General features: G+C 35.1%; 2 protein-coding genes across 4 annotated transcripts in view; one reads left to right on the top strand and one right to left on the bottom strand.

The window, feature by feature from the left end:
* Positions 1-1,445, bottom strand: part of SREK1IP1 (SREK1 interacting protein 1) — a 35,528-nt gene extending 34,083 nt beyond the window's left edge. Inside the window, exon 1 of the mRNA XM_081053639.1 lies at positions 1,266-1,445. Within this exon, the coding sequence (XP_080909765.1) occupies positions 1,266-1,278 (13 nt within the window). The 5' untranslated portion in view covers positions 1,279-1,445. The remainder of the gene's footprint in view (positions 1-1,265) is intronic.
* CWC27 (CWC27 spliceosome associated cyclophilin) overlaps positions 1,168-25,706 on the top strand; it is a 182,972-nt gene continuing 158,433 nt past the window's right edge. Inside the window, exons 1-8 of one of the 3 annotated variants that reach the window (XM_081053636.1) lie at positions 1,168-1,285; positions 1,880-1,947; positions 10,577-10,673; positions 16,064-16,176; positions 18,414-18,557; positions 20,018-20,116; positions 20,762-20,865; positions 22,708-22,777. In XM_081053636.1, coding sequence (XP_080909762.1) covers positions 1,906-1,947; positions 10,577-10,673; positions 16,064-16,176; positions 18,414-18,557; positions 20,018-20,116; positions 20,762-20,865; positions 22,708-22,777 — 669 coding nt within the window. In that variant the 5' untranslated portion in view covers positions 1,168-1,285; positions 1,880-1,905. Of the gene's footprint in view, positions 1,286-1,470; positions 1,603-1,680; positions 1,948-4,146; positions 4,193-10,576; positions 10,674-16,063; positions 16,177-18,413; positions 18,558-20,017; positions 20,117-20,761; positions 20,866-22,707; positions 22,778-25,706 lie in introns of those variants that run through there. The other 2 variants (XM_081053635.1, XM_081053637.1) reach the window with 2 other exon arrangements.

Genomic DNA, 25,706 nt, shown 5'->3' with positions numbered 1-25,706 from the left:
CTCCAACCCTCCTGCAATTCTTCAGGTCTCATCCTAAACACCCGTCCTCTGGAAGGTACTCCTGACTCCTCTTGCCACCTACTAGGTGTCCTTATTATGTGCTCCTGAAGGTTTTGTATTTTCCGTGCCGTACATTTGTTTGACTTTCTGGTACTTTTTCACTCTTCACTGCTAAATTATAAGTACTCTGTGAAGAGCAACTGTCTGGCTCACTACTGTTATCCAAAAGCCTGGCACAGTGCCTAGCACACCGCAGGCACTAACAAATATTCTTATGTGTACGAATGAGTGTATCTTTGCTTTCTCACAATTCTCCCTGTGATCTTCCCAAAACTGAAGTTGGTACAAAAGCACAACCGTTCCATAACAGCTCTCTGGAAAACACGGTTCAGAAAAGGCTGCCAACAATATGGGGAATCAACAATATGGGGAAGGGTAGGATAAAACAAAGTTAGGGCTTCGGAATCACAGCACTTCTCGGAGTCTTTTCTTTGCTAAAGTGCATTCTGACTATCCAACTTGTGTGTGTGTGGAGGGGTACACGTTTCAAAATAGTGTTCTGCAGAACACACTGTGGCCAAAGTGGTTGAAGGAGATGCCCTCCCCTACTAGAACTTCCAAGTAAGTTGGTAGTTGTGGATGGAAAATCCGGGAAGCACTTATTTTGCAGGGTTCATCGTTGTTTTTTTCCAGGTCGGTACCCACTGGATACAGAACCTGAGGGCTGGAAAGAACTGCAGACATAAATGAACAGATCTTTTACAGATGCAGCAACCGAGGCCCAGAAGGACAAAACGATCGGTGCAGGGCCACCCAGCAGCTACAGACAACAGGAAGCGAGAGAAGTGGAAGCTCAGAGCTCTTCGGCCCCAGCGACTTGCACGACAAACAATGCCTCTGGCTCGCTGGACACGCCAAGTGTTCCCACCCCAAATGTGATTTTCAAGCATTTCAAAGCAAGGTCCGTTTTTCTCGGCCACCCGCTCCCCTAGGCCTACAGGGACTGCCTCCCCCCTCCTACGCTTGTCCTATCATCCCATCCAGGGCAGTTGGTGCTCGGCTGGGGCGGGGGAAACAGTTTCTTTCTTTCCTTCTGAGTTTATTTTTGGAGTGTAAACTTTTTCTCGTAAACCAACCGGGCCTGTTCATTTTAACGCCTCCGCCTAAATCCTCAGAGGCGATACTCGGCATCCCAGAGCACCCCACTCCACCCCACCCGCTCCCTTTCCTCGTTCAGACCCAGGAGCCCTGCCGTTGGTCTTCACCTGGGACTGCCATGGCGCTGGTAAGAGGGGTCGCAGGAGCCGTAGGTTTTCGAGAGCACGCTCGCTTCCCTCCCGCCGCGAGGACAACGCACAGCGAGGTGGCCTCCTCTTCCCACCCGCGCCGCGGCAGCTCGCTGAGAGTCCGCGAAGGCCCTCGGAGCCTTTAGCTATAGCGGAACCAAGTAGCAGCAGGTGCAATTTCCGGGGGAGTGATAATGCAGAGCACAGATGGTCGGAACCACTGCCGCCAACTTCGGGGAGTGAATGAGACCTGCACATGCATGTAGTGAAGTAAACAACACTAAGACCTGGAAATCATTCTTTTTAAAGTTGTAATGTAAATTTAAATGATCTGTAGGCGTTACTAATTTTTTCTCGTTCCCTGGATGCCATCGGAATTCCCCTTCTCGGGGTTAGCGGTGCTCCGGTCCGGGAGCAACATGGCGGCGTCCGTGGGGACTAGTTTTGGGAAAAGATAGTGTTTGGTGTCGCTGTCTTGCGGGTTATTGACACACTGGAGCTTTCCGCGACCGCCCGACTTAAGGAGGCGTGTGCTGATAACCTATCAGCTTTATAGCTTTAGTGATCGGCCGTTCTCTCTCATCCCTAATTAGGAGCCGAGTTCTGATCACTGACCAGCATGAGCAACATCTACATCCAGGAGCCTCCCACAAACGGGAAGGTAAGGTCGTCATCTGGGATATCTGGGTTCCCCAAAGTGATACCTCATCGATTAAGGGAGTTCTGGGATCTTAGGTTTGGAAGAGATCACAAGAAGTCTTGTCCTAACCTTGTCTCTGATCAGGATTGCATCGAAAACCATATATTGGTAATTTTCAGCATATGCTTGAAAAAGTCAAGTGGAGATTTCTCCATCTACCAGCCTTGTAGCCCCGTTTCTTGCTTCAACCTAACTCATGTAGGTGTTTTCTAGGGTCGTAGGTACAAAAAGCTAAGTACAGTTTAAAATGTGACATTTTTCTTTGCTTAACGTGGAGATAGGTCTTTCTCCATTCGTTCTACAATCATTTATTATAAATGCCTGCTAGACACCAGGCACTGTACTAGGTTTGGGGGATACAAAGATTGATAGATAAGGTCTAGTTGTTGCCCTAGAAGACCTTATGGTTTAGTTTGGGGGGCAGGCAGGTAAAGAGCAATCTTATGTCTGGTAGGCATGCTTATGGAGAGAGTAGTATATTGCTATGGTAGTCCTCAGAACTGAGCAACAGGTAAAGAAGGAAAGAAACTTCATGAAGGACGTATCTTTTGAGCTGATCTTAAAACGAGATGATGTGAGTCAGAGAAAGTGGGGAATGGGAAATGTTCCCACATTGGAATGGGAGAATGATTTCCTGATTGATTTGATAGTTAAGGTAGGTGTGGGGACAGAGCCAGGAGTGCAGTTCCCAGGCTCTCGGCCTCACGTGGAAAGATGCTAGCTCAGGTAGTAAATGGCCGTCATCTGTGATTGGATGGCCATCAGCTGTGGTTTGTTGGCCATGAGCTGTAACCAGTGTGCCATTGGTCACTAATATAACTGCTGTGGCTACGCTAGCAGCAAAATGGGGGCTAGCAAGGTGATGGTGGCTGAGCTAGCAAGAGCGGATTGCAGTTAGCATGGCAGATTGCAGCTAGCAAGTGAGGTTGGTTGGCAGAGAAAAGCGGACAGCAGGTTGCAGATCATGTGGCTCCTGCTTCCTGTGTCTCCAACCCAGCCGCCAGCGAGAATTTAGTGGTATGACTCCCCTATCTATGGCTCCGTGGGTGTTCCTTTTTGGCCTCACCATGTCCTGCATTCTTATGTGGGGGCGGGACTAGAGACCCCAGAAGAGACCCCGTATGACAATAAGTCAGCTTTTTCAACGTGTTTATATGCAGATAGTTAAGGTAGGTCACCTCTTTCAAGGTGTTTATATGCAGTATGAAGCAGAGGAGTCAGTAATGGAATAAGTATCACCTGAATTGGACTGAGACCTACCATGTTTCCCCGTAAATAAGACCTAGCTGGACAATCAGCTCTAATACGTCTTTTGGAGCAAAAATTAATATAAGACCCAGTCTTATTTTACTATAAGACTAGGTAAAGTTAATATAATATAATATAATATAATATAATATAATATAATATATAAATATAGTATAGTATAATATAACATAATAATTAATATAATATAATACCAGGTCTTATATTAATTTTTGCTCCAAAAGACACATTAGAGCTGATTATCCTGCTGGGTCTTATTTTTTGGGAAACAGTAGTCTGTATCACACATGAAACATAACGAACCAGCATAATAGAGAAAATAGGGGGACTGAAGCTATACAGTTGAATTAGGGTAAACTAAATTTATGTTAGATATAATTGTGTTGCTTTACTGTATCATAAATATGTATGCAGTCTTTTATTGACTGACATTTGTTAATATAATGAGGGCAATTTGAAATCAAAACCCAAAATGTTGTAATTGATATCCCTAGCAAAAATTTTAGTATTTTGGGCGGACCAATTCTTTGAATTCTTTGTTATTTGAACTTTCCCCCACTCCTCACTCCTATCCCATATCACTGTGAAAATCCAGAATACCTACCTCTTTATATTTATATAAACACTAGTAGAGATTGAATATATTGCCTATCCGGATGGGCAGAATCTTCACACTTGCTCTTCCTTTCTCTAGTATACTCTTTGGGCTGCTCACATGTCATCTTAGCAGAGAGGCCTTTCCTATCTACTGTCTATAAAATAGCAAATCTCATTCATGCCCTGCATCTCAGCATTCCCTGGGCCCCTTCACCTTTTTAGTTTTTTTTTTATCAGACTTATTATTTATTGCTTATTATATCCTCTTCTTCCTCTTCTCCCCCCATGGAATGCAAGCACTATGAGGGCAGAGACAAGCATCTAGAATGGTGTTTGACACATGGTAGGAGAAGTTCAAATATGTACTGAATGAATGAATGAATGAATGGGTGGATGAATTAATACTATTTTTCTCTTCTGTAAAGTATTAAGCATCAGTGAGTTTGAAGTTATACTGCTGCTGGTCAAGGGCAGACTTAATTGCTTTACTGTAGAGGAAGATTTAACATGGTCATAAAGATGAAAACCTTTAATAAAGATACATACATGTCCGAATAGGAGATTTTTTGTTCAACAAATATTTATTCAGTACCTAGCACATGCCATGCTCTATGCTGGGTTTTAGGGATACGGTGGAAAGAAGACAGCCTTGTCCCTATTATCATGGAGTCAGTTGAGTGAAGTATACACTGACCAAATAATTATGCAAATAAGTGTGTGCAAACTGTGATGAATACTGTCCTTCTTTCTGGCCCAAGACTTACATCAAAAGCAATTTGGAACTTTTTCCAGCATAAGGCTGATTGAAGATATTGAAGCTTTAAAGCTCTGTACCATAGAGAGCATGGCAAGAATTTTGGCTTGGAATGAATTTCAAGCAGATGTAATAACAAGTTTGCTCAATGAATATTTGTTTAGTGCTTATAATGTCTAATGCTACATTAAGAACTGAAAAGAAGTAGAGATGTTCAGAATAAATGGGACAAAATTTCTCCTTTTAAAGAGTATAATATCACCTGGGAAGTAATTGACACATTACATCACTGGTTGACCCCTAGCCATGGTCCATAAATGTGCTGTGTTTTGCTGTGGTATGCTGTAACTCTGGCCTCTGAAGATGATGCCCAGAAATATAACGCTTGATAGAAATTTCCTTATCCACTGAAGATTAAATTTCCACATATTATAATCATTTAATCTAAATCGTATATTAACATATATTTATTCTTAAGAAACGTTTTATTATCAAAGTATTGTCTTACTTGGAAACTTTAACAAAAGGAGCTACTGACACCTGATGAAATAGTGATGACCAATAGGAATGTATGGCCAAAGGAGGTTGCCATGTGCTTTCTTTTTTAATTCAGTAGCTTATCAGTGAAAAGACTAAGAAACCCTGGCTAGCAAGGTGGCCCAACCATATATGCATTCTTTTTAGTAGGTATAAGTGACCTGTGTTCAAAAAATTGTATAAGAATAATAGTTGCAAAAATAATTTCCATTTTTTGAGCATTTACTATTTGTCAGGACCTGTTTTAAGCAGTCTATGTATAATAACTCATTTTTTCATCACAGTAAGTCTTATTATCCCTTTTTTTCGATAAGGAAATTGAGTCACTGAAATGTTAGACATCATGCCCAAGGTAACGAAGCTATCTTACCCTTCATATGTGCAAGGGTTACTGTTTGAATTTGGGCAACCTGACTCCAGAGCCTGTAGAGGAAATGATGATGCATTAATTTGTTCTTCAGAATAGTGGTTTCTAAACCAGTGAGTGCATACTTCACTGGTGTGCAAAACCATTCGTGGAGAGCAGGAAAAAAGTCTACATGTTTCCATTTGTATTTATTTTCTCTTTTATTTGTTTATGTGCAATATTTTATATGTAAAAGGAATATATAAATTCAGTTATTCAATCACGTTCTAGATATCATGATGTAATTTTTTTTTGTTTGTTTGTTTTTTCTTTTGTAAAATCTTTTTTTTTTAATTTTTTTTATTTTTTATTTATTTATTAGTTTCAGGTGTACAAGACAAGGTAATACTTAGACGTTCATCATTTATATCCCTCACACTGTGAACCCCTCTCCCCCCATCCACTATCCCTCCGACCTCACACTGAGCCATCACATTATATATATAAAATTATAGTTGGCATTCGTTAATGTTTAGCTTCTGGTGTACAATGCCATGATCAGGTATCCACAGTATCCCTGAGGTGGTCTCCCAAATAGGACGCATGTCCATCGGATACCCAACAAAATCTTTACAACATTATTGAATACCTTCCCCAAATAATTTTCAAAAAACCCTGAGGCCATCTTGTGGTTACCAGCTGCTTCCAAATCCCTTCACCTTTCCCCTTATCCCCAACCCCCCCCCACACCCATCTAACAACTCTTGGTTTTTTCTTTGTGTCCCCAAAACTGTTTCTGATTAGTTCATTCACATATTCTTTTCTTTAGATTCCACATATAAGTGAGATCATATGGTACTTGTCTTTCTCTTTCTGACTTATTTCGCTTAACAAAATGTTCTCTAGATCCATCCATGTTGCTGCAAATGATAAGATTTTTTTCTTTATGGCTGCGTAATACTCCATTGTATAAATGTACCACAGCTTCTTAATCCAGTCATCTACCGATGGACATTTCGGTTGTTTCCATGTCTTGGCTATTGTGTAAAGTGCTGCAATAAACATAGGAGTGCATACAGATTTTTGAATTGGAGTTTTGGATTTCTCCGGGTAGATGCCTAGGAGTGGAATTACTGGATCATAGAGTAGTTCCATTTTTAGATTCCTGAGATACCTCCATACTGTTTTCCATAGTGGCTGCACTAATCTGCAATCCCACCAACAGTGCACTAGCGTTCCCTTTTCTCCACATCCGCGCCAGCATTTGTTGTTTGTTGATTTATTGATGATAGCCATTTTGACTGGAGTGAGGTGGTATCTCATTGTGGTTTTTATTTGCATTTCTCATGATGTAATTTTTACTACTGCCTTGGTAAATGGATTTACATTCCATGGTATTTAGGTTAATTAAACCAGCCCTCACATTTCTTATTGAAGATAATATTAATAATGTAAACATGAGCAAACCATAAAAAAAATGGTAGAGCTGAAACCTGTGAAAAATTAGAAATTATTATGAAAATCACTTGAAGTGTGGTTTTCCATTTCTTAGTTTTAATGGTGAACTTTGTCTTAAATATATATTGTGCCTTCACATATTTATTAGTAAGAATATAATGGCATTTTGATTTTCAAGGCATTTAAAAATTAAGTGTGTAGAACCAGAAGATAGGCCTCTACAATTTGAAAGCAACATTATGCTAAGTGAAAGAAGCCAGACTCAAAAGACCACACATTGTATGATTCCATTTACATGAAATGTTCAGTGAGCAAATTCATAGAGACAGAAAGTAGATTAGTGATTGCCTGGGGATAGGGGTAGGAGGAAGTGGGGAGTGACTCCTAATGGGTACAGGATTTTTTTTTATGGGGTGTTGAAATGTTCTGGAAATAGTGGTGGTGGTTGTATAATCGTGGATTATACTAAAAACCACTTTAAAAGGGTAAATTGTTTGATATCTGAGTTATATCTCAATAAAGCTATTATAAAAAAGTTTCATTGTACCATTAGTAAAGTAAGAATTAAAAGTGTTTTTATGTAATCCTTTAAATTTTTTATTCTGAGTCTTATAATACCAGAGCAATGTAGTACTACATGTATTTTAATGTCATATTTTCTCTGTATGTACTCCAAATCCTTACTTCCCTTCCCATCCCCTTTTGCTTCTTTGCTAACAGTAGTGCACACCTATAAAAAGTTTGGAGATCACTGCTTTAGAATTGCAAAGAAGAGAAGACATGCCTAGGTTCCCTTAAACAATCAGGCTTTATTTCAAGTGTACAAGGGGATACGGAAGTGGGACAGGACATTGTCTTTTTAGGTGTATGAACTTTTAAGATTGGGATGTACATCAGGCCTCATGGAAAACCAGAAGGTGTTACACTGTATTGTTCTAGATACAATCTGAGGGAGAGGGAGTTACTCAGCCTTTCAGTTAGCATCCCAAATGTATACTTCCCAGGAGAATGAGAATTCAGTTGGGTTGTTTTGTCACCAACCATAAAAGATACGGCTTATCTCTTTTGGACATTGTTTTATGCCAAGCCCAGTTAAAAGGCCTTGCTCATGTCTAGCCAATATGATTGCTTTTGATTTAGGCACTGTTCTCTGTTCAAATCGATTGTGACCAGGGTAACATGGGGATTTCTAGGGCAGGGACCTAGAGCTTGATGGAGTATTTTTTCCAGTAGAGTATGGAATTTATGGAGAACTTTGTGGAGGCAGTACGGTGTTATGGAAAAAGCATGGGCTTTGCAGCCAGGAAGCCTTTAACTTAAGTCATTCACTGTGAGACCATAGATAAAGTTACTTTATCTGAGTCTCTGTTTCTTTATAAGTGAAATGGGAATAATGATAACTACCTTGTAGGTGAAGATTAAATGAGATATGAAAGTGTTTGACACAGAAGCTGGTACATGGAAGGCACTCAACAAATGTTCCCTTCTTTCTTCAGAGGAAGTGTAATGGATTGAAATTTAAATTATTAAATTATGCACAAAAACTCATAGACACAGACAATAGTTTAGTGGTTACCAGAGGGTAAGGGAGGAGGGGGGTGGGAGATGAGGGTAAGGGGGATCAAATATATGGTGATGGAAGGAGAACTGACTCTGGGTGGTGAACACACAATGGGATTTATAGATGATGTAATACAGAATTGTACACCTGAAATTATGTAATTTCATTAACAATTGTCACCCCAATAAATAAAAAATACAATAAAAAAAGAATAAGGATGCCAAAAAAAATTATGCATATTTGCATTTCTAGTTATTTCATATTTTAAGAGTTAAGGAAGCCAATTTAAAAGCAACCATAATATAGATATTTTCACCTCCTTCACACCATGGTCATTAAGGAATAGTTATAAAATAACTATGTAGCTAGTAAAAGCCCAAAAAGATACAATAAATGTATCAATATTATGTAAATTATGGCAATATAATCTGGGCTTCTGAAACAAATTGAAGGGTAATTGTAGCAAAACACAGTGGATGAGGAGGGAGCAGAGAGAAATGCTATTCTTGCTTTGTTATTAACAAGCTTCCTTACTCCAGGCAATTTACAATTTCTTTGAGGCATCTGTATAAGATGGGGACTTAACTGAATGATTTTAAGCTTCTTTCCTGTTTCAAAAAAATTGTGGAAATTAGCCAAAGGAGTTTCGGAAAATAAAAAGTGTGACTTATCTGAATGACACTGATTTCCCATGAAAATCAGTCTCATGTTTTTACATACATAGCCAGACTGCATCCACTTTATTGCAAGAGCATTCTAAATGATTTTGATGGTCACAAATCATTGCCCATTGATCATTGATTGACACTGATCACTGATCTATTTAGGTAGACTGCAGGAGAAAAAGTGATACTAGAGAAGTTGGCCTTCTGCAGTGTTCAAATTTAGAGTCCAACATTCTTATTGGTTATTAATAAGACAGTTATCAGTTGTTTCCTCCTGTAGGCTCAGTAGGGGTTCCTGTTGTTGCAAGATAATTGGTTGCACCAAGGAGTAACCACCTTCATGAGGTGGGAGAAAGGAGGCCATCAAAAGATTCCATTTACTGTAGATGATGATTCTGAGACATACCATTTTAGTAATGTACAACCCAGAATTAGATTAAGAATGTTCCTTTGTAAATAGGAATGGCATGATTTTGAATGAGAAAGTAGAGTGTTTATATTTAAAATGGTAATGGTGAAGTTGTCTTACAGTGGCACAATTTCATGTGTTCATTGTTCTTTAATTTCTTAATTTGCTACACCAATTTTATTGGAAGAAATGCATGGGAAACTTTCTTGATTAAAACAAGTTCAAATTGGGCGGCCGGATGGCTCAGTTTTTTAGAGCACGAGCTCTGAACCACAGGATTGCCGGTTCAATTCCTGCATGCGATGGTGGGCTGCACCCCCTGCAACTAAAGATTGAAAGCGGCCACTGGACTTGAAGCTGAGCTGCGCCCTCCACAACTAGATTGAAGGACAATGACTTGGAGCTGATGAGCCCTGGAGAAACACACTGTTCCCCAATATTCCCCAATGAAAAAAAAAAAGTTCAAATTATTTATTTTTATTAGTTTCAGGTGTACAAAACAAAGTACTAGTTAGACATTTCACCCCTCACAAAGTGATAACCCTCCTCCCCCATCTATTGCCCCTCTGACGTCATATATATCTATTACATTGACTATTCCCTATGCTGTACTCTGTATCCCATGACTATATATATATATTAAATTATAGTTGACATACAGTATTATTCAGTTTCAGCTTCAGGAATACAGTGCAGTGGTCAGGCACAAATTATTTATTTTTAATGAATGAGGTTTTTTTCTGTGATTAAAAAGTGATATATGCTATTTTTTGTTAAATCCTAAATTATTTCTGCAAATGGTATTCAAAAGATACAAATGTATGACTTGTATGGAATATTTGAAATTTTTTGAGTATAAAAACAAAAGCCAAGCAAAGTTTCTAATTTTTATTTTAAAATTGAAAACTCATTAGTGAATGCTTCAAGTTGATAAGCCATTCAGCTGATTATCAAGCAAATGATAATTTGATATAAGGATCTTATTTTCTTTCTACAGGTTTTATTGAAAACTACAGCGGGAGATATTGACATAGAATTGTGGTCCAAAGAAGCTCCTAAGGCTTGCAGAAATTTCATTCAGCTTTGTTTGGAAGGTAATCTTACCTCTTGAGTTTTATTCAGTAGGGGAAATGTTGTTAATTTAGAAATAAACTGCCGTGTATTTTTCTACAGCATGGAAGACTGGTGTTAAATAGTGGTAATGATTGACAGGAGTTCATATGAGTGACATGGTAGGGAGCTCTGTGTCAGGAAATGGAGAAAGGAAATAAAAAAATTTCTCCCAAATAAATCTGTACATTTTAAACAGAGAAATTTATCTCACCAAATAATACTTTGATCCTTTTGGATTCCTTGGCTATTTTCCACTTCTTTCTGTGGTCTTCTAAATACCTGTATTCCCTAAGATTGCCACTAGTTATCCATTGTCTTTATTCTTCAGTTCTTACTTCCATCCTAATGACTATCAAATTTAAAATTCCAGTCATTTCTTCTCTTCTTAGATCTAATTTACATATCTAATTGCTTAGTGGACTTTTCTACTTGTAACTTCCACTGTCAGCTACAACTAAACCAGCACAAAATCAAATTTACCAGGTTCTTCCCCAGACTACCTTGACTTTTACCTACATGATTGTAATTACCTTTTACTGTGCCTTCCTCTCTCTCACCTTTAATCTTTTTACCTTTTATTTATTCATCTAGTAGTTGAATCTTTAGGCAGCTTGGCTTCCTAGATTTCCAGCATTATTTTTCATTGCGCTAAATAACATGGTTTTAGTTGACTATTATTTTTATTTCCTGAGCAGTTCCTTCCAATTCTCACTTTCACACATGTCCTCATACCTTCTTCATATCCTCAATCTCCTCATATCCTCAGTGTTCTTTTTGGAATACTTCCTCTTCCCCTTTTTACTGTTCAAGTCTACCTACTTTTTAATGTCGGTCCGAAGTTCCACTTTTTCCCCAAAGCCTTCCATCCAGTATTTAATGATGTTATCATCAATGTCTCTAGTATGTTTTCAGATTTGAGTCATAAAGTGACATTTTTTCTTTTCAACAAACTTTACAGAATTATACATTCACTTGAGTGTTTTCCCCTTCAGAATGTTTCCTCATAGAACTAAACATTCCAAACAGTTTTGTAACTTGTTGGCTTTTAGAATACATGGAATACGGTTTCCAATATTTCCAGTGGTGGCAAGTCATTGTCCTTCTAAGTTATATTTGATTTTTAGAGACAGACGATGGTAATCGGGATATCAGAAAACAGCATTTTGAGTCAAAAGCAAGATGTGAAAGGGAACCCAAAATAACCAATAGTAGGGTACGGCGGAAGCTCTCCAAGTAGATAATTAGACAAATAGGTAATTACCAGGAGGAGATTTAAGGAGTAAATCTACCCAAACCAAAACAAACAAACAAACAAAAACTGCCAAAAAAGAAAAAAGACATCTGCAAAGACCATCACTGATAATTGTTGTGTAAGGCAGGAAGGAAATTGAGTCAGACAGGTAGGTAGTTCAGTCAGAGAAGCCTCCAATGACTGTCGACAGAGACAAGAAACACAGTAGACGCAAAAGTCAGACTTGTTTCTGGAAAGAAGTTTTGAGGAATCCAAAGCTCAAATTTTATAGTATAAGAGTAAAAGTATAAAAACATTAAAAAGGATGAATGGTAAATTACAATCCATGACTAGGTGAATGGAAAAAACAGAAAACATCTGGATATAATATGACCATGAAGAAAAAAGGTTCTTAAGTTAGGTGATGATGAAACTTAATTCCAACAACAAAAAATTATTCCCCTATTTATAAGAATACAAGAAGAAAAAAAAGAAAGAATAGGAAAGTAAAAAAAAAATAACTCAAGCAATTCTGTTAATTGAACACGTGAAGAAATTATTATCGCAAAGGTTAACACGAACCCTGAGCAACTATTTTAAATGAAGATACTCTTAACTGAATAAAATCAAGGTTTTAAAAATATAATTCAGAGAACCTCATTTTAATTTTCTGACTAATGATTTATGATTTATTTATATAGCAAGTCATGATATTTCTAGATGTTGTAACATGTCAATATTAAAACAATATTAAGATCTTGTAACATGTCAATATTAACATGAGTACAGAATTTAAAAAAAGCAAATGAATGAAAACAGAGGTGGGAGCACCACCTCTTATATGGCTCTCAACTAAAATGGTGTTCACAGTTAGAAGGAAGTTCTTAGTCTTTTTTTTCAGCTTTATTGAGGTACAATTGACAAATAAAAGTTGTATATATTTAGGTTGTATAACATGATTTTCCAAAAGGTATACAATATGATGATTTAGTGTACACATACAGTGTGAAGAGATTACCATGATTGAGTTTAGTAACATCCATCAGCTCGCATAGTTACCTTTTCATTTTTATTTGTGTGTGTGTGTGGTAAGAACACTTGAGATCTACTCTCTTTGCAAATTTCAAGTGTACAATACAGTATCGTTAACTGTATTAACCATGCTGTACATTGGATTCCCAGAACTTATTCAAATTATAATTGAAAGTTTGTACCTTTTGACCAACATCTCCCCACCCCACAGCAACCACCATTTCTACTCTCTGGTTCTATGAGTTTAACTTTTTTAGACTCTACAATAAATGAGATCATACAGTATACGTATGTCCGGGAGGAAGTTTTTAGTTTTTTACTAAAACAAAAGATCTGTAATTACACAGACTTAATCTTGGATTATATGTATTTGCAAGATAGGTGAACATTTAAAAATGAGTGAAGATTGTAAGTTTAAAAGGTAGGGTAAAAAAGATGTAAGAGATGGAAAGGGAAGCTTACTAGCTGGGATAATTGCATTAGTTCCTCTCGAATATAAGGAAGAAGTAAAATTTTAGGTCTGCAAAACAAAGTGGGGAGTAGAAAGAGAAGTAGATAAGAAAACCGAGTTTTTTATACTTTATGTAACTGTTAATCTCTTCTATTTTGCCTCAGACTTCTCTCTTTAAAGTCTGTGCTTTATCAGTTATCTTTTATCCCCTACTTCTTTTAACAATTTAATAATTCTTTATAAGTAACAAACATAAGTATATGTTAAAAGGTTAAAAGAAATAACATTACAAAATTAAAATACTGGTTAGGAAAAAACAGGCTAAAATAAATAGGGCAGACTGATCACAAAAGTTTCTAAAGAATTGTTCATGATAATATTTACAAAATTAAACATAAAACACAGGATTCTAGAAGAAGAAAAACATATAAATGATTTAAAAATGTAAATGTAAATTCCTGTATGTATTTGGGCAGAAATATAATTAGTCAAAATCTGTCACAATACCCATTCATTATACAGTCAGAAATAAAAACTAGTGACTGATACCGGAACCAGAGCAGCCAAATATGAACTTCATTTCATATTTGAGATATTTCTAAATTTCTTTTTCAGTAGTGGAGAAAATTCAGGAGAATATTATGAACATGCATAATGACATAATAAAACCTCTTTCTTTAAAATTACATGTGCTGCCAAAGTGATTTTCTTTAAAATTACTTATGGGAGTGGTACATAAAATTACTTTAAAATTACTTATGGGAATGGTTCATAACAATTTAAGAATAAAGTCAAACATTGCAAACAGTGCATCTATATAGACATGGAAAGCTATAAAGACAATTGTAAATGCATAGTTCAACAATGATTATTAATAAATTGCAAGGAAGTACAAATAGTAGGTAAAGAAATTTTGTGGAAAATTGAAATTCTGGCTTTGATACTATACAACATTATGGTGTAGAGAAATTATAGAAAAGTCCTACTCAATACATATAGTTATTATAATAATTCTATTCTTCAAACAAAAATATAATTAGGAAAATAAAAAAGAAAAGTTTAAAGTAAAAAACCAACATCACTGAAAGACTTAGTAAGAAATAGGAAAAAGAAATAAATAGGTAATTTTAAAATTTGAAAGCACAAGTAATAAAGACCTCTTTCATGACCCTTCTCTCACATCTAATAAATCTCTGAGTCTCATAGATCCTGCTTTCTAGAGAATTCTTGAGTCTGTGCATCTCAAGTAAGCCATAGTCATGTTTTAGCTCTTGAGACAGCACTTGTTTCTCTCTCTCTCTCTCTCTCTCTCTCTCTCTCTCTCTCTCTCTCTCTCTCTCTGTCTCTGTCTCTTTTGAAAAAGCAAATCTGATCGTGTGCCCCCAAAAATGTTGATTGACTGTATATAATGGGCCTAAGGGATTATTTTCATTTTCTGATATCGACTGGGGTATGTTTTATATCAGATTTGAATGTGAATTTGTAGAATTTAAGTAAAACTATTAAAGTTGACCTCACAATTTTAATGAACTTGAAAATGTATAGGTTTCCTCCACATTACCTTAGTAATCTTTAGAACAATTTTGGAAGTTAATTTATATTGTTAATTTTATAATGACAAATTACATACACAGCATGGTGACTATAATCAGTAATACTGTATTGCATATTTGGAAGTTGCTAAGAGAATAGATCTGAAAAGTTGTCATCAGAAAAAAATTTTTCTATGTATGGTGATGGATATTAACCAGACTTATTGCAGTGATCATTTTACAATGTCAAATAAGTATCTAATCATGTTGTTGACATATTGACATATAACACGTGAAACTAATGTAATGTTATATGTTAATTATATCTCAATAGAAAAAAGAAAAAGTTGAGTTTATGGTTGCACAGCTAACAAGAGGCAAAATAGAACTGAGTGCTGCATACAGAGTTAATCTGAGTATATGGTTACTTAGGGATACAGAAGAGATATTTTGTACCCCTTGGTTTTTACAATTTCAGTTTGTAACCAAGTTTCTATTTGTCTCCTTGTAATTAAGGAGAACTTGTCTGCATTGGGGAGCTTTTGTGAATATAGCCCAACAGCTTTTCACTGGGAGAAGGGACTGAAAAAATCAGTTGGTCTTCCTTTCTACTTCTTCCCGCCTCACCGCTGTTATTCATAGTACTGGAAGTCCTAACCAGAGCAATCAGGCAAGAGAAAGAACTAAAAGGCATCTAAATTGGGAATGAAGAAGTCAAGTTGTTACTTTTTGCAGGTCATATGATTCTTTACATAGAAAACACTATTAGAAACAGTAAACAAATACAGTAAAGTTATAGGATACAAAAATCAGTATACAAAAATCCATTGCATTCCTACTTTTATCTATACCAAGATTCTCTCATTTTTCTTTTTTTGAAAACTGTAATCCAGAGTTTGAGGGAATCCTGGAATTAAATAATAAACAGCCAGCACCATGGTTTCTGTAGAAATGTGCTGTTTTCAGAAGATATTTTATAACAAGTAGAAAAGAAAAGGTTTTGGGTTAGGAGCCTATTTAACATCCTGGGGGAGGGGAGAGTCCTTGTGATTCTAGTTGTATTAACTCTAATAACTATAATTAGGCTTTGCTTTAGACTTTGATAAATTATTTTTATTTTTTCAGCATATTACGACAACACCATTTTTCATAGAGTTGTACCTGGTTTTATAGTCCAGGGGGGAGATCCTACTGGCACAGGCACTGGTGGAGAGTCTATCTATGGAGCCCCATTCAAGGTGAGACTGAATTTTTATTATTGTTTATTTACAGGTCAGCTTGGATTGCTTAATCAAAAATGACTGTACTGCACAAGAAGTAAATGCATTTACATAGTCTACAAAATCATGTGTTTATCACATATTTAGAATTATACAGGTATAAGAGTAGCACTTACTCTATCAAGCATTCTTTCTAAGTTGTCTTATTGCAAACTTTTATGCTAGGTTGAATTCGGGTGGAGCTAAAGGTAGTGGTGAGGAAAATGTGAGTCAAAAAAGAAAAGACTACATGAAACATTTCCTAATATCTAACTGTATCTATCTCTGCAGCTCTGTGATAAAACATCTTTAGAACATTGCATATGCCCTATTATTTTAAAATATTTTATTTAATACTTTGTATTAATCTGTTTGGACCCCTATAACAATATCAATGAAGGGTGGCTTAAACAACAGGAATGTATTTCTTACAGTGCTGGAGATACTAGGAATTCCAAGGTCATGGGGCTGACATTCAGTTCCTGGACAAGGTTCTCTTCCTGGCTGGCAGATGGCTGCCTTCTAGCTGTGTTTTCACATAGCAGAAGAGAGAGCTCTCGTGTCTCTTCCTCTTCTTATAAGGGCAGCAGCTCTGTTGGATTAGGGCTTCACCCTTATGACTTCATTTAACTCTTAGTGTTTCTTACAGGCCTTATCTCCAGTACAGTCACACTGGGGCTTAGAGCTTCAATATATGAATTTGGGGGGAGACACAATTCAGTCCATAGCAGATTTCATTTTTAAAAAAAATTTATTCTAAATTTTACACAGTAGACCCCTGTAACACAAAATGCATACCACAACGGAAAATCACAAGGGGAAGAGAAGAAAGAAGCAACATAAAACATGTTAGAAAAAGGTGTGAATATTAATCAAGGATAAGTCAGTAATTTGTCAACTGCCAACAAAGATCTAAAAAGAAAAAAGTTAATGTCATAGTTTAGATACTAAGAATAGTAGTGGGTTCATGTGAACACTAAAAGTTGAGTTATTTATCCATCTGATGGTATCAATATCATGTCCTTTGAATGAGTAAATATTAATAGCTTTTAACGTATGGGCATTTTTGAAGTCTTTGTGCTTATACTCATGGAATGAAGTGTCTTGAGTTTCCTTTCATTTTTTTCCTTGTCACTGTGTGATTCTCGAGAAAAATACTTGAACTGTTTGCTTTCATTTCCAGATAAGGGCTTTAGAAAATGTGGAATGGTTACAAAAAAAGTCTCAAGTGTCACTGTTAAACTATATTTATATTTTACCAAATTTAGATGCCTTATGATTTTAGAGCCTCCATCGAGTAAGAAGCATTGCTTTATTCTGTTATTTGGTGTAACAGAATAACTCTTTTTCGACACTTTCACACTAAATTGAGATTTTTGCTTATTATGTTAAGGCAATGTAGTTATCTTGTTAAGTTTTTCAATTAGGTCATTATAAATACAGTATACAGAGTTAGGATCCTTTGAGTTTAAGTCTCTTGAGAATTATTCATTACATGTCATGTAATAAATTACATATCATGGCTGTATTATAAATGAGTCTAGTATCAGGTCTGGATAGAAATTCTGTTAACTAAGAGATGAGCATATATGTTGTGTAGCCCTACCATAGTAAGCAAGCCACCTTAGGAAGGCTTGCTCCTGATCTTTTGAAAACTGGCAACTGGGACCATTGCCAGGTCAGAGAAGGTTCAACTTAGGACTTTAAAAAACACAGTACAACACATAACACAATCATAGTAGATTCCTTAAATTAAAAAAAAAAAAAAAGATGATGAAGAAAGCAATTGTTCTATGATATTTGGAAAAGGGTGGGGAGGAGCAATAGTTGAAGACTCCACAATGATTCAAAGGTAGTTTTCTTGGAATAAAAATAGAAGGTTCTAAAAGCTTAGATGACTGAGGGATGGGAAGAATAGGGGAATGATTCTTAGATATCCATTCTCCTTTGAGTACCCTTTCTCTGTGTAAGTAGGCAGCTTTCCACAAAATAGGCTAAATTTGTAGCTGAGTATATTTAGAAGATACAGGCTAGTGAAGTTAAGTCTAATGGCATTGAAGGAATAGAAAATACTGGATTTGATTATACTTGAAAGTCAGTTAAAGAAAACTTCAGCGTTTTTTATTAGAACTTGTATGGGACCTTGCTGGTTAGCTGAATATGAAGAGTCTTATAACTGAGGTCATTCACTCAATCTTTTCTTTTTTATGCTTCAGGATGAATTCCATTCACGGTTGCGTTTTAATCGGAGAGGACTGGTTGCCATGGCAAACGCTGGTCCTCATGATAATGGCAGCCAGTTTTTCTTTACACTGGGTCGAGCAGATGAACTTAACAATAAGCACACCATCTTTGGAAAGGTTTGTGTCCGTTATCTTAGGCTTCTGTGATACAGATGATCAATATTTCCAAGAGTTGTCTTCATAAAAATGGTCCCTAGGATATTTATTTATTTCCAGAAGGAATGGATTATATTCTTGTTATAATAAACTATAAAGGGCCACTTGAATTTTCTATGTGTGTTTCAAATAAGTCATTGGCTCTGACTTTAAAATTTTGTTTTTTCTAAAATCATACTAACGGTATTACCATTTTTATGTTTTTAGAAAGATACCTAGGTAATAAAATTTAGTAGTTTAAAATTTATTTTGTTAATGACGAACTGCCTTAAGTTTAAAGTGGAAGTTATATTAACATTAAAACTTTTTACCTGATATATTATTTTGCATAGTACCTATTATCCTGCTTACATTTAACATCATATCGGGTAATGTTATTTGCATAGAATTTTCAACAAGTGTTTTTTATTTTGTTTTGTTTTTAAGGGATTCTGAAGGTTTTCTTTTCTTTCTCTCTTTTCATAAATATAGTCCTCTATGTTTTGTCTTAGGCATGTTAGCCATCACTAGTGTTTCAGCTCCCTCTGCTGGTTCAGGAAGAATGGTTTCTCTGTATCGTAGGCAAAATTTGATTTTGTGATGATGAAAGGAAACAAACTTAGCACAACTCTAAAACTGGTATTATTGTAAAACTTTTAAGAAATATTGAATGAATGGAGTCATTGCTAAAAGTATACAGTGCAATATTGTTGCTTAATACTTGACAACATGAGTTAAGAAATGTGCATTTGCACATTTCAGCCACTCCAACACAGGTTGTCTGGTGTTCGTTGATTTTTACTTCCTATTATTAAAAATAAACAAAAGTGTATAATAAAATGAGGTAGGGGTTACCATTGTTGTTACCATTGTTGAAATATTGTTTAGAGTTGATATTATATAACTTATGTGTTTAGAGATAACATATAGCATAATGGTTAGAATTCTGAAAGGCCATCACTGTCGGCTCTTTAACTTCTTCGAACCTCAATTTTCTCATCTGGAGAAGGAAGATAATGACAGTACCTACTTTTAGGATGTTTGTGAGGATTAAGTGATACAATATCTGCAACGCACTTGCTACCTTGTTGTTGTTGTTTGTTTGTTCTACCTGGTTCTAAAGTCTAAATTTATTTATGATGTTCAAATGAAAAGGTGTCATTCAGTAGGAGGTTATTTGGCATTATATTTTAATTTTTAACAAAAGACGATATTAAGTATATATTGGAAATTTCCCAAAAATATTACTGAGGGGTTGAACTACATCTTTACTTTTACCGCTTACGTTGAAGTTGCTTTATTTGCATTATTTAATGCATATGCTCTTATATAACCATATGAAATTCCCTTTTAATTATTTAAAACATATTTTCAAAAGTGTTCTCTTATTTCAAAGAATGAATGTTATAATTTACAATTAAATTTTTGTTTTTATTTGGTAGATTACAGGGGATACAGTATACAACATGCTGCGGCTGACAGAAGTAGACATTGATGATGAAGAAAGGCCACGTAATCCACACAAAATAAAAAGTTGTGAGGTAAAAGCATGAGTATTATGAGATACAGCACTTAAATTGTCATATAAGAGTAATTGATTATTAGTATTTTTAAACTATCCTATGAAGGCTTTATACTAAATTAACATCACAACTCAGATTTTATCTCTATAATTTAGGCTCAGTTTCTGATTAAGATTTTTTTTTAATTGAAGGCTTTTAATTCAAAGATGAAACTTTAGCTGATAATGAATGAAAAGCTCAACTCATTACGTAAAGTTAGAAGAATTAGGTTTATTTAACCCATTGAAGTGACTTCCTAGGTAATTTAAGAGTTATTCTTTATTGAGAAAACCATTGAGAATGGTCCTTAAGAGCATTTGATTTGGAGTCAAAACAGCTGATTTCACCTCTCTTACTATATATTCAGTTTCTTGAATATTTTTCCCTTATGTAAAATAAGGATAAAATATTCTTTAATTAATAGCACATAGGATTATTGGGAGAACTTCCAGTGAAGCCATGTAAATTAAAGCACTTTATATGGTATACGTTCTCTATACTTACAATGGTTCTGTGAGGAACAAAATATATTTAGATACTAACGTCAATGCAATGAAATGTTGGTTTTAATTTTTGTGAAATTTAAAAAATGGAGTAATATTTTCAAAACATTTCTTTCCATAGGTTTTGTTTAATCCTTTTGATGACATCATTCCAAGAGAAATAAAAAAGCCAAAAAAAGAGAAACCAGAGGAGGAAGTAAAGAAATTGAAACCCAAAGGCACAAAGTAATCATAGTAGAAACATTTTTCTTCAGCTTGAAAAGCGGCACTTATTCATTTAGTTCACTTAATTTCCTTCTGTAAAAATTGTTTACTGGTGATGGGGAGGCCAGTTTGGGCCAGGGAGATATGTAAATGATGAGTGTGTGTGTATTTTTCTTTTTCTAAATGCCATTTCTTGTATTCAGATACATTGTATAACAAACTTTAGCTAAAGAAGCATTGTCTCAGATGTTCATATAAAAATCTGTGTTAATAAGTAAATATGATTACTATAGCAATTATATAAAATAGTTATTGAGAAATTTTTTGTGTTTTACTTGTTTTTCAGTTAATACATGCTCAGTATAAGAAACTTGAAAAGTAAAATATGAAGGATATAATGACTGTATGTTTACATAACTTTTCACTCCTTTTTTGGTGCTATTAAAAATAATCCTATTATAAATATTTTTAAACATAAGGCTGTTTCTGTATTCTATTTTATTTCCTTAGGGTAGTTTTCAAAGAAATACAAATTTCTTTTTTAATAAGTTTCCAGTATTTTGTGAACAGTATTTTTTACATTATTAATTTGTCTGTTTTATTAAAATAGATATTAGAGTTTGATTTTAACTTATTCTTTTATTGAATTGTAGTCTGCATATTAAGGATTTTATTGTACTTATAAGTGTTAAATTCAGACAGTTCTAAGTATAATCCTGCCTAACCTAGTTATTAAGAAGCCAAGTTTATTAATCTTTTTGGCCTTTAGTTTCCCCATCTTATAAAATGGAGATTATAATAAATACGACACCTAGTTGTTATGAAGATAAAATGAGAAGGGGAATTTGAAAATGCCCAGTTGAATACTAAAAAGTTATTCAATATATACTCTTTTCTTTCCATGATACCCTACAATATAAAAATGAGTTGCTTTTATCAACTGTCAGATAGGAGGCAGACACTTTAATAAGCAGTTGATGTCTCGTGGCAAAATAACTTCTTATATAGCTATGTATTTGATTTCCTTTTATTTTTTTATTTATATATTTTGAATAATTTATCACTAGGCGAAAGGTCACTCTCACTGTGTTCCAGTACAATATTTCATCACCATAACTTATCTTGTCAACAAGCCCCCAATTTGGGTGTTTTTTATTTTGTTTTTAATTCATAGTAAATATATTAGGGATTACGGGAAGTCACTGATTACATCTAGGTTTTGAAATGAAAGTTCCTCTTTTTTTGCCAAATCTTTTTTATTTTTCCAATATTTAAGAGACAGTTTTAATAACTTATTATTTATCTTCCTTGGGATATCTTTGGTTTGAAGGCTCAAAGAAGATAGACTTCGTTCTTTTTCTCCCAATGAACTATTTTTTTAGTTAAGTTTATTGCTGATATTTTTTATTTGACAATTTTGTGTAACTTTAATTTTAAAATATTAAGCCATATTTTGGCAAACACTAGATTGTTTCCCATTTGTAGTGCTCTTGGGGGTATATATTTATTAGTTTTTCAGAATTGTCCATTTTGCAAACTAATTTTGATAAATATAAAAAGCTTAATTATTTCTGTCATGCTTGACTTAGTATATTTATATTAGTGGTAGTACTCAGGATGGATTTTTGGTTATTAGTTTAGTCTAATATGTGAAACATCTGTGGTCTGAGACCAAATCCTTAACATTATGCTGCAAATATAGATTTTTAGTGTATTTCTACTGAATACTAAGTAGACTATTGTTAAATAGTCAAAATTTGCTTCTTCTCGTAAATTCTATTTTTTTGAAAATAGCATATTTATAAATTTCAACTTTTTCTTCCTAATTTTCTTTCCTTTTTTTTCCTTTCTCATTATGATTAGAAATTTTAGTTTACTATCATTTGGAGAGGAAGCTGAGGAGGAAGAGGAGGAAGTCAATCGAGTTAGTCAGGTAAAACTTTAATTTACCCTTTCTTCTGAATTATTAAAGAAATTAGGGTCTATATCTCACTCATTTTTGTATCTCCTGCTGTATATGGCATGTTTTACATGGTACACATTCAGTAAACATTCATTGAACTAATTCATAAAATGATTTGTGGTCAGTAATATTTGCAACTTCTGAGATGATTTGCCCTCTTAAAATTGTAGTGTGTTTTTTTTAAACCTGGCTTTTTTTTTTTTTTAAGTTAGTTAGAACTAGAGTTAAAGAATGATTCAACTTTATGATTCAGATTTTAATTGATATTTGTTTATTTGCTATTTGTTTAATTGCTATTTGTTTATTTGTTTAGCTAGATGATAATGATTATTATAATAAACAGTGACAGACCAAAGCTCCTAAATTCATTTTAATATTATTTATATATATTTATTCATTTCATTAATTCTCACCACAGCCCTTTAAGATAGGCATTATTATTATTATTATTATTATTATTATCATACCCATTTTGCCCATGAACAAATTAAGGTATAGATAGGTTATAATTCGCTCAAAGTCATAGAACCAGTAAGTAGGTAGAGCTGCTATTTGAACCTGTGTCTATCTTACTATAAAATCCATGTCTTTGAATTGTACATTGCCTCCTGTTCTTTCACCCCACCAGTGCTTCCCACAGGCCTTTAAGCGTGCTTTTTGTCAATGTCACTTTCATCCCAATAGTCATTGCCGAAACACCTTCCTTGCCCTGCCATTGTTTAGAGCAGTGAGATTCTGATACGTATACTCCAAGAAAATCATCTAAAGGGTGTTCACTCCCAAAGATTCCAATGTCTTCCTTTCTTGAAAATTAGTGAACACTGAGATCTAAAGGATTAAGTTCAAAGTCTTTATTATAGTAATTAAAACTCTATAACCTAGCATAACATAGTCACCTGTTTCTCAGCAGTACTAACGATAGCATTGACTTAGAAGCATGTTATCGGTACCCTTGTCTTTACTTCTTTATCCATGTGCTTTGCTGCCCTTACCATGGAGCATGGTTTTGTTAGGCTAATGTTGGGCATATAGTAGCCACTATAACCCCTTGCATTAAAACGGAATTAAACTGAGCATATATAGGAAATAGTTTAGTCATAATCTTTTTCTTGCTGACCTCAGTATTCTTGCGTGATTGATTGCATACCCTGATTCAATTATCACCTGGATCCTATAATAACATTCTGAACTAGGAGACAAGACCAAATATTTCTTCTGGGCTCTTATCCCTCCTTCTGAATTTCCTTTAGGAAACATCTCTACTTTAGTTGTCAAAATTAAATTCATCTTGACATGAATCCTTCCTTTCCCTTTTCCTTATCAGCATCTCTAGCATCTCTGTCCCCTCAATAAAGCCATCTTTTTTAGATGTCAAAGCACTAATGTTGCATTATGCATGATTCAAATTTGTGCCTCATTAAAATGAGAGATTTACTCTGTGTCATGATCCTGTGGGTATATTTATAAATGGACAAAACCACAAATATCAGATCTGGGAATTTCCAAGATTCCCTTTCATTGATGTTTTCATTCATACTTATGCCTGCCCCACAGTCCTCCTGCCCCCGTTTTGCCTTTTACTTTGAGTGTGCTCTCTCCTTTATTTGGCCTATTTTTGTTTTTTCCTTTAAGATTTAGCTCCATTATCAGCTCCCGACTCCCTCTACTTCCCTCCCCCACCCAACTCCCATCCAGGTGGAGCTTAATTTCTTTCAGTAACAATCTGTAGCCTTCTAAGCACTTATTATACTTCAGTGTAATGATTTTTTTAATCTGCTACCTGTGCTCAATATTTATTTTATGTAATCTCTATAACAACCATGAGACATACGTGTTGTTATTTCTGTTTTGTAAATGAAGAAACCAATAGTCAGAGAGATTAAGTAGCATGTCCAAGACCATGTAATCAGGAGGTGGTGGAATCAGAAATTTGAACTTCAGTTCCCATAGCTATTTAAGTCTCTAATATGATTTTGAATGCTGTAGAAGCTGCCTACTTCAAACCCAAGCCATCTTAAAGGTGGCGATAAATTTCCCTGGTAGGATAGCATTCTAGAGTACAATTGGCCTGCTGTCCTTCCCTAACTCCTGTAGGTTTCTGGATTCTAGGATGAGCAACCTTGGTGAGCAAGGGTAGGAGAAAGGAGTTTTCCTGTTAGTCTTTTTGTTGAATTAAATGTCTGGTCTAAAGCTAGTTTCGTTCACAATTACTTTGAGATTGACTTTAGTAGTTTGATTTTTTTTCTATTTGTAAAACATCATGTGGTAAATATTTAAAGCTTATTTTTTTTCTGCTGCTTACTATTTCACAAAGTAAAAAAAAAAAAAAAAAAGGTAAGTTTGACTGAATATAGTGAACTCAATACTCCAGAAGCTATTTGTGTTTGCTAAAACGTTGAAAAGATAACCACCATAGATAATGTTAGCGTGCTGTTTACATTTGCTCTTAATCCTGAAAAACACTTCAAACCGTAGAAAGACTAAGTAAATTCTTCCTTCTTTGCCAAGAAAATTGCAACCCCTCAGTCCATTAGCAAATGAGTAACCCTCGTATCAAATGATAGGATAGCAAATGATACTATAACCCTAGGATCGTGTCATCATATTTCTCTCATCTGACTCTTGCCTGGGGAATGCTGTGTGATAAAGTTATCAAATGTTTGTTTCTGACTCTCAAATCTCTATCTCTGGGCTGGCTTCTCTGCTTTTCCCCAGCTGCCTACTGGGAATCTCTCTATTTGAATATCCCACTAGTTACCCAGGCCCTAGCCATATTTATGGCTTAATTCACTACCTTTACTTTTCAAATTTTTTCCTGTTCTGTGATTTCTCTTTCTATTCTATTCCTTTATATCAGTATCCCCTAAAGAAGAATTTTAGATGTAGTTCTTTCTTCTTA

The sequence above is a fragment of the Rhinolophus hipposideros genome, assembly GCF_964194185.1.
Source record: "Rhinolophus hipposideros genome assembly, chromosome: 7".
In the NCBI taxonomy this organism is placed as follows: Eukaryota; Metazoa; Chordata; class Mammalia; order Chiroptera; family Rhinolophidae; genus Rhinolophus; species Rhinolophus hipposideros.
The sequence above is the reverse complement of the archived record's forward strand: the minus strand, read 5'-3'. Positions and strand labels throughout refer to the sequence as shown.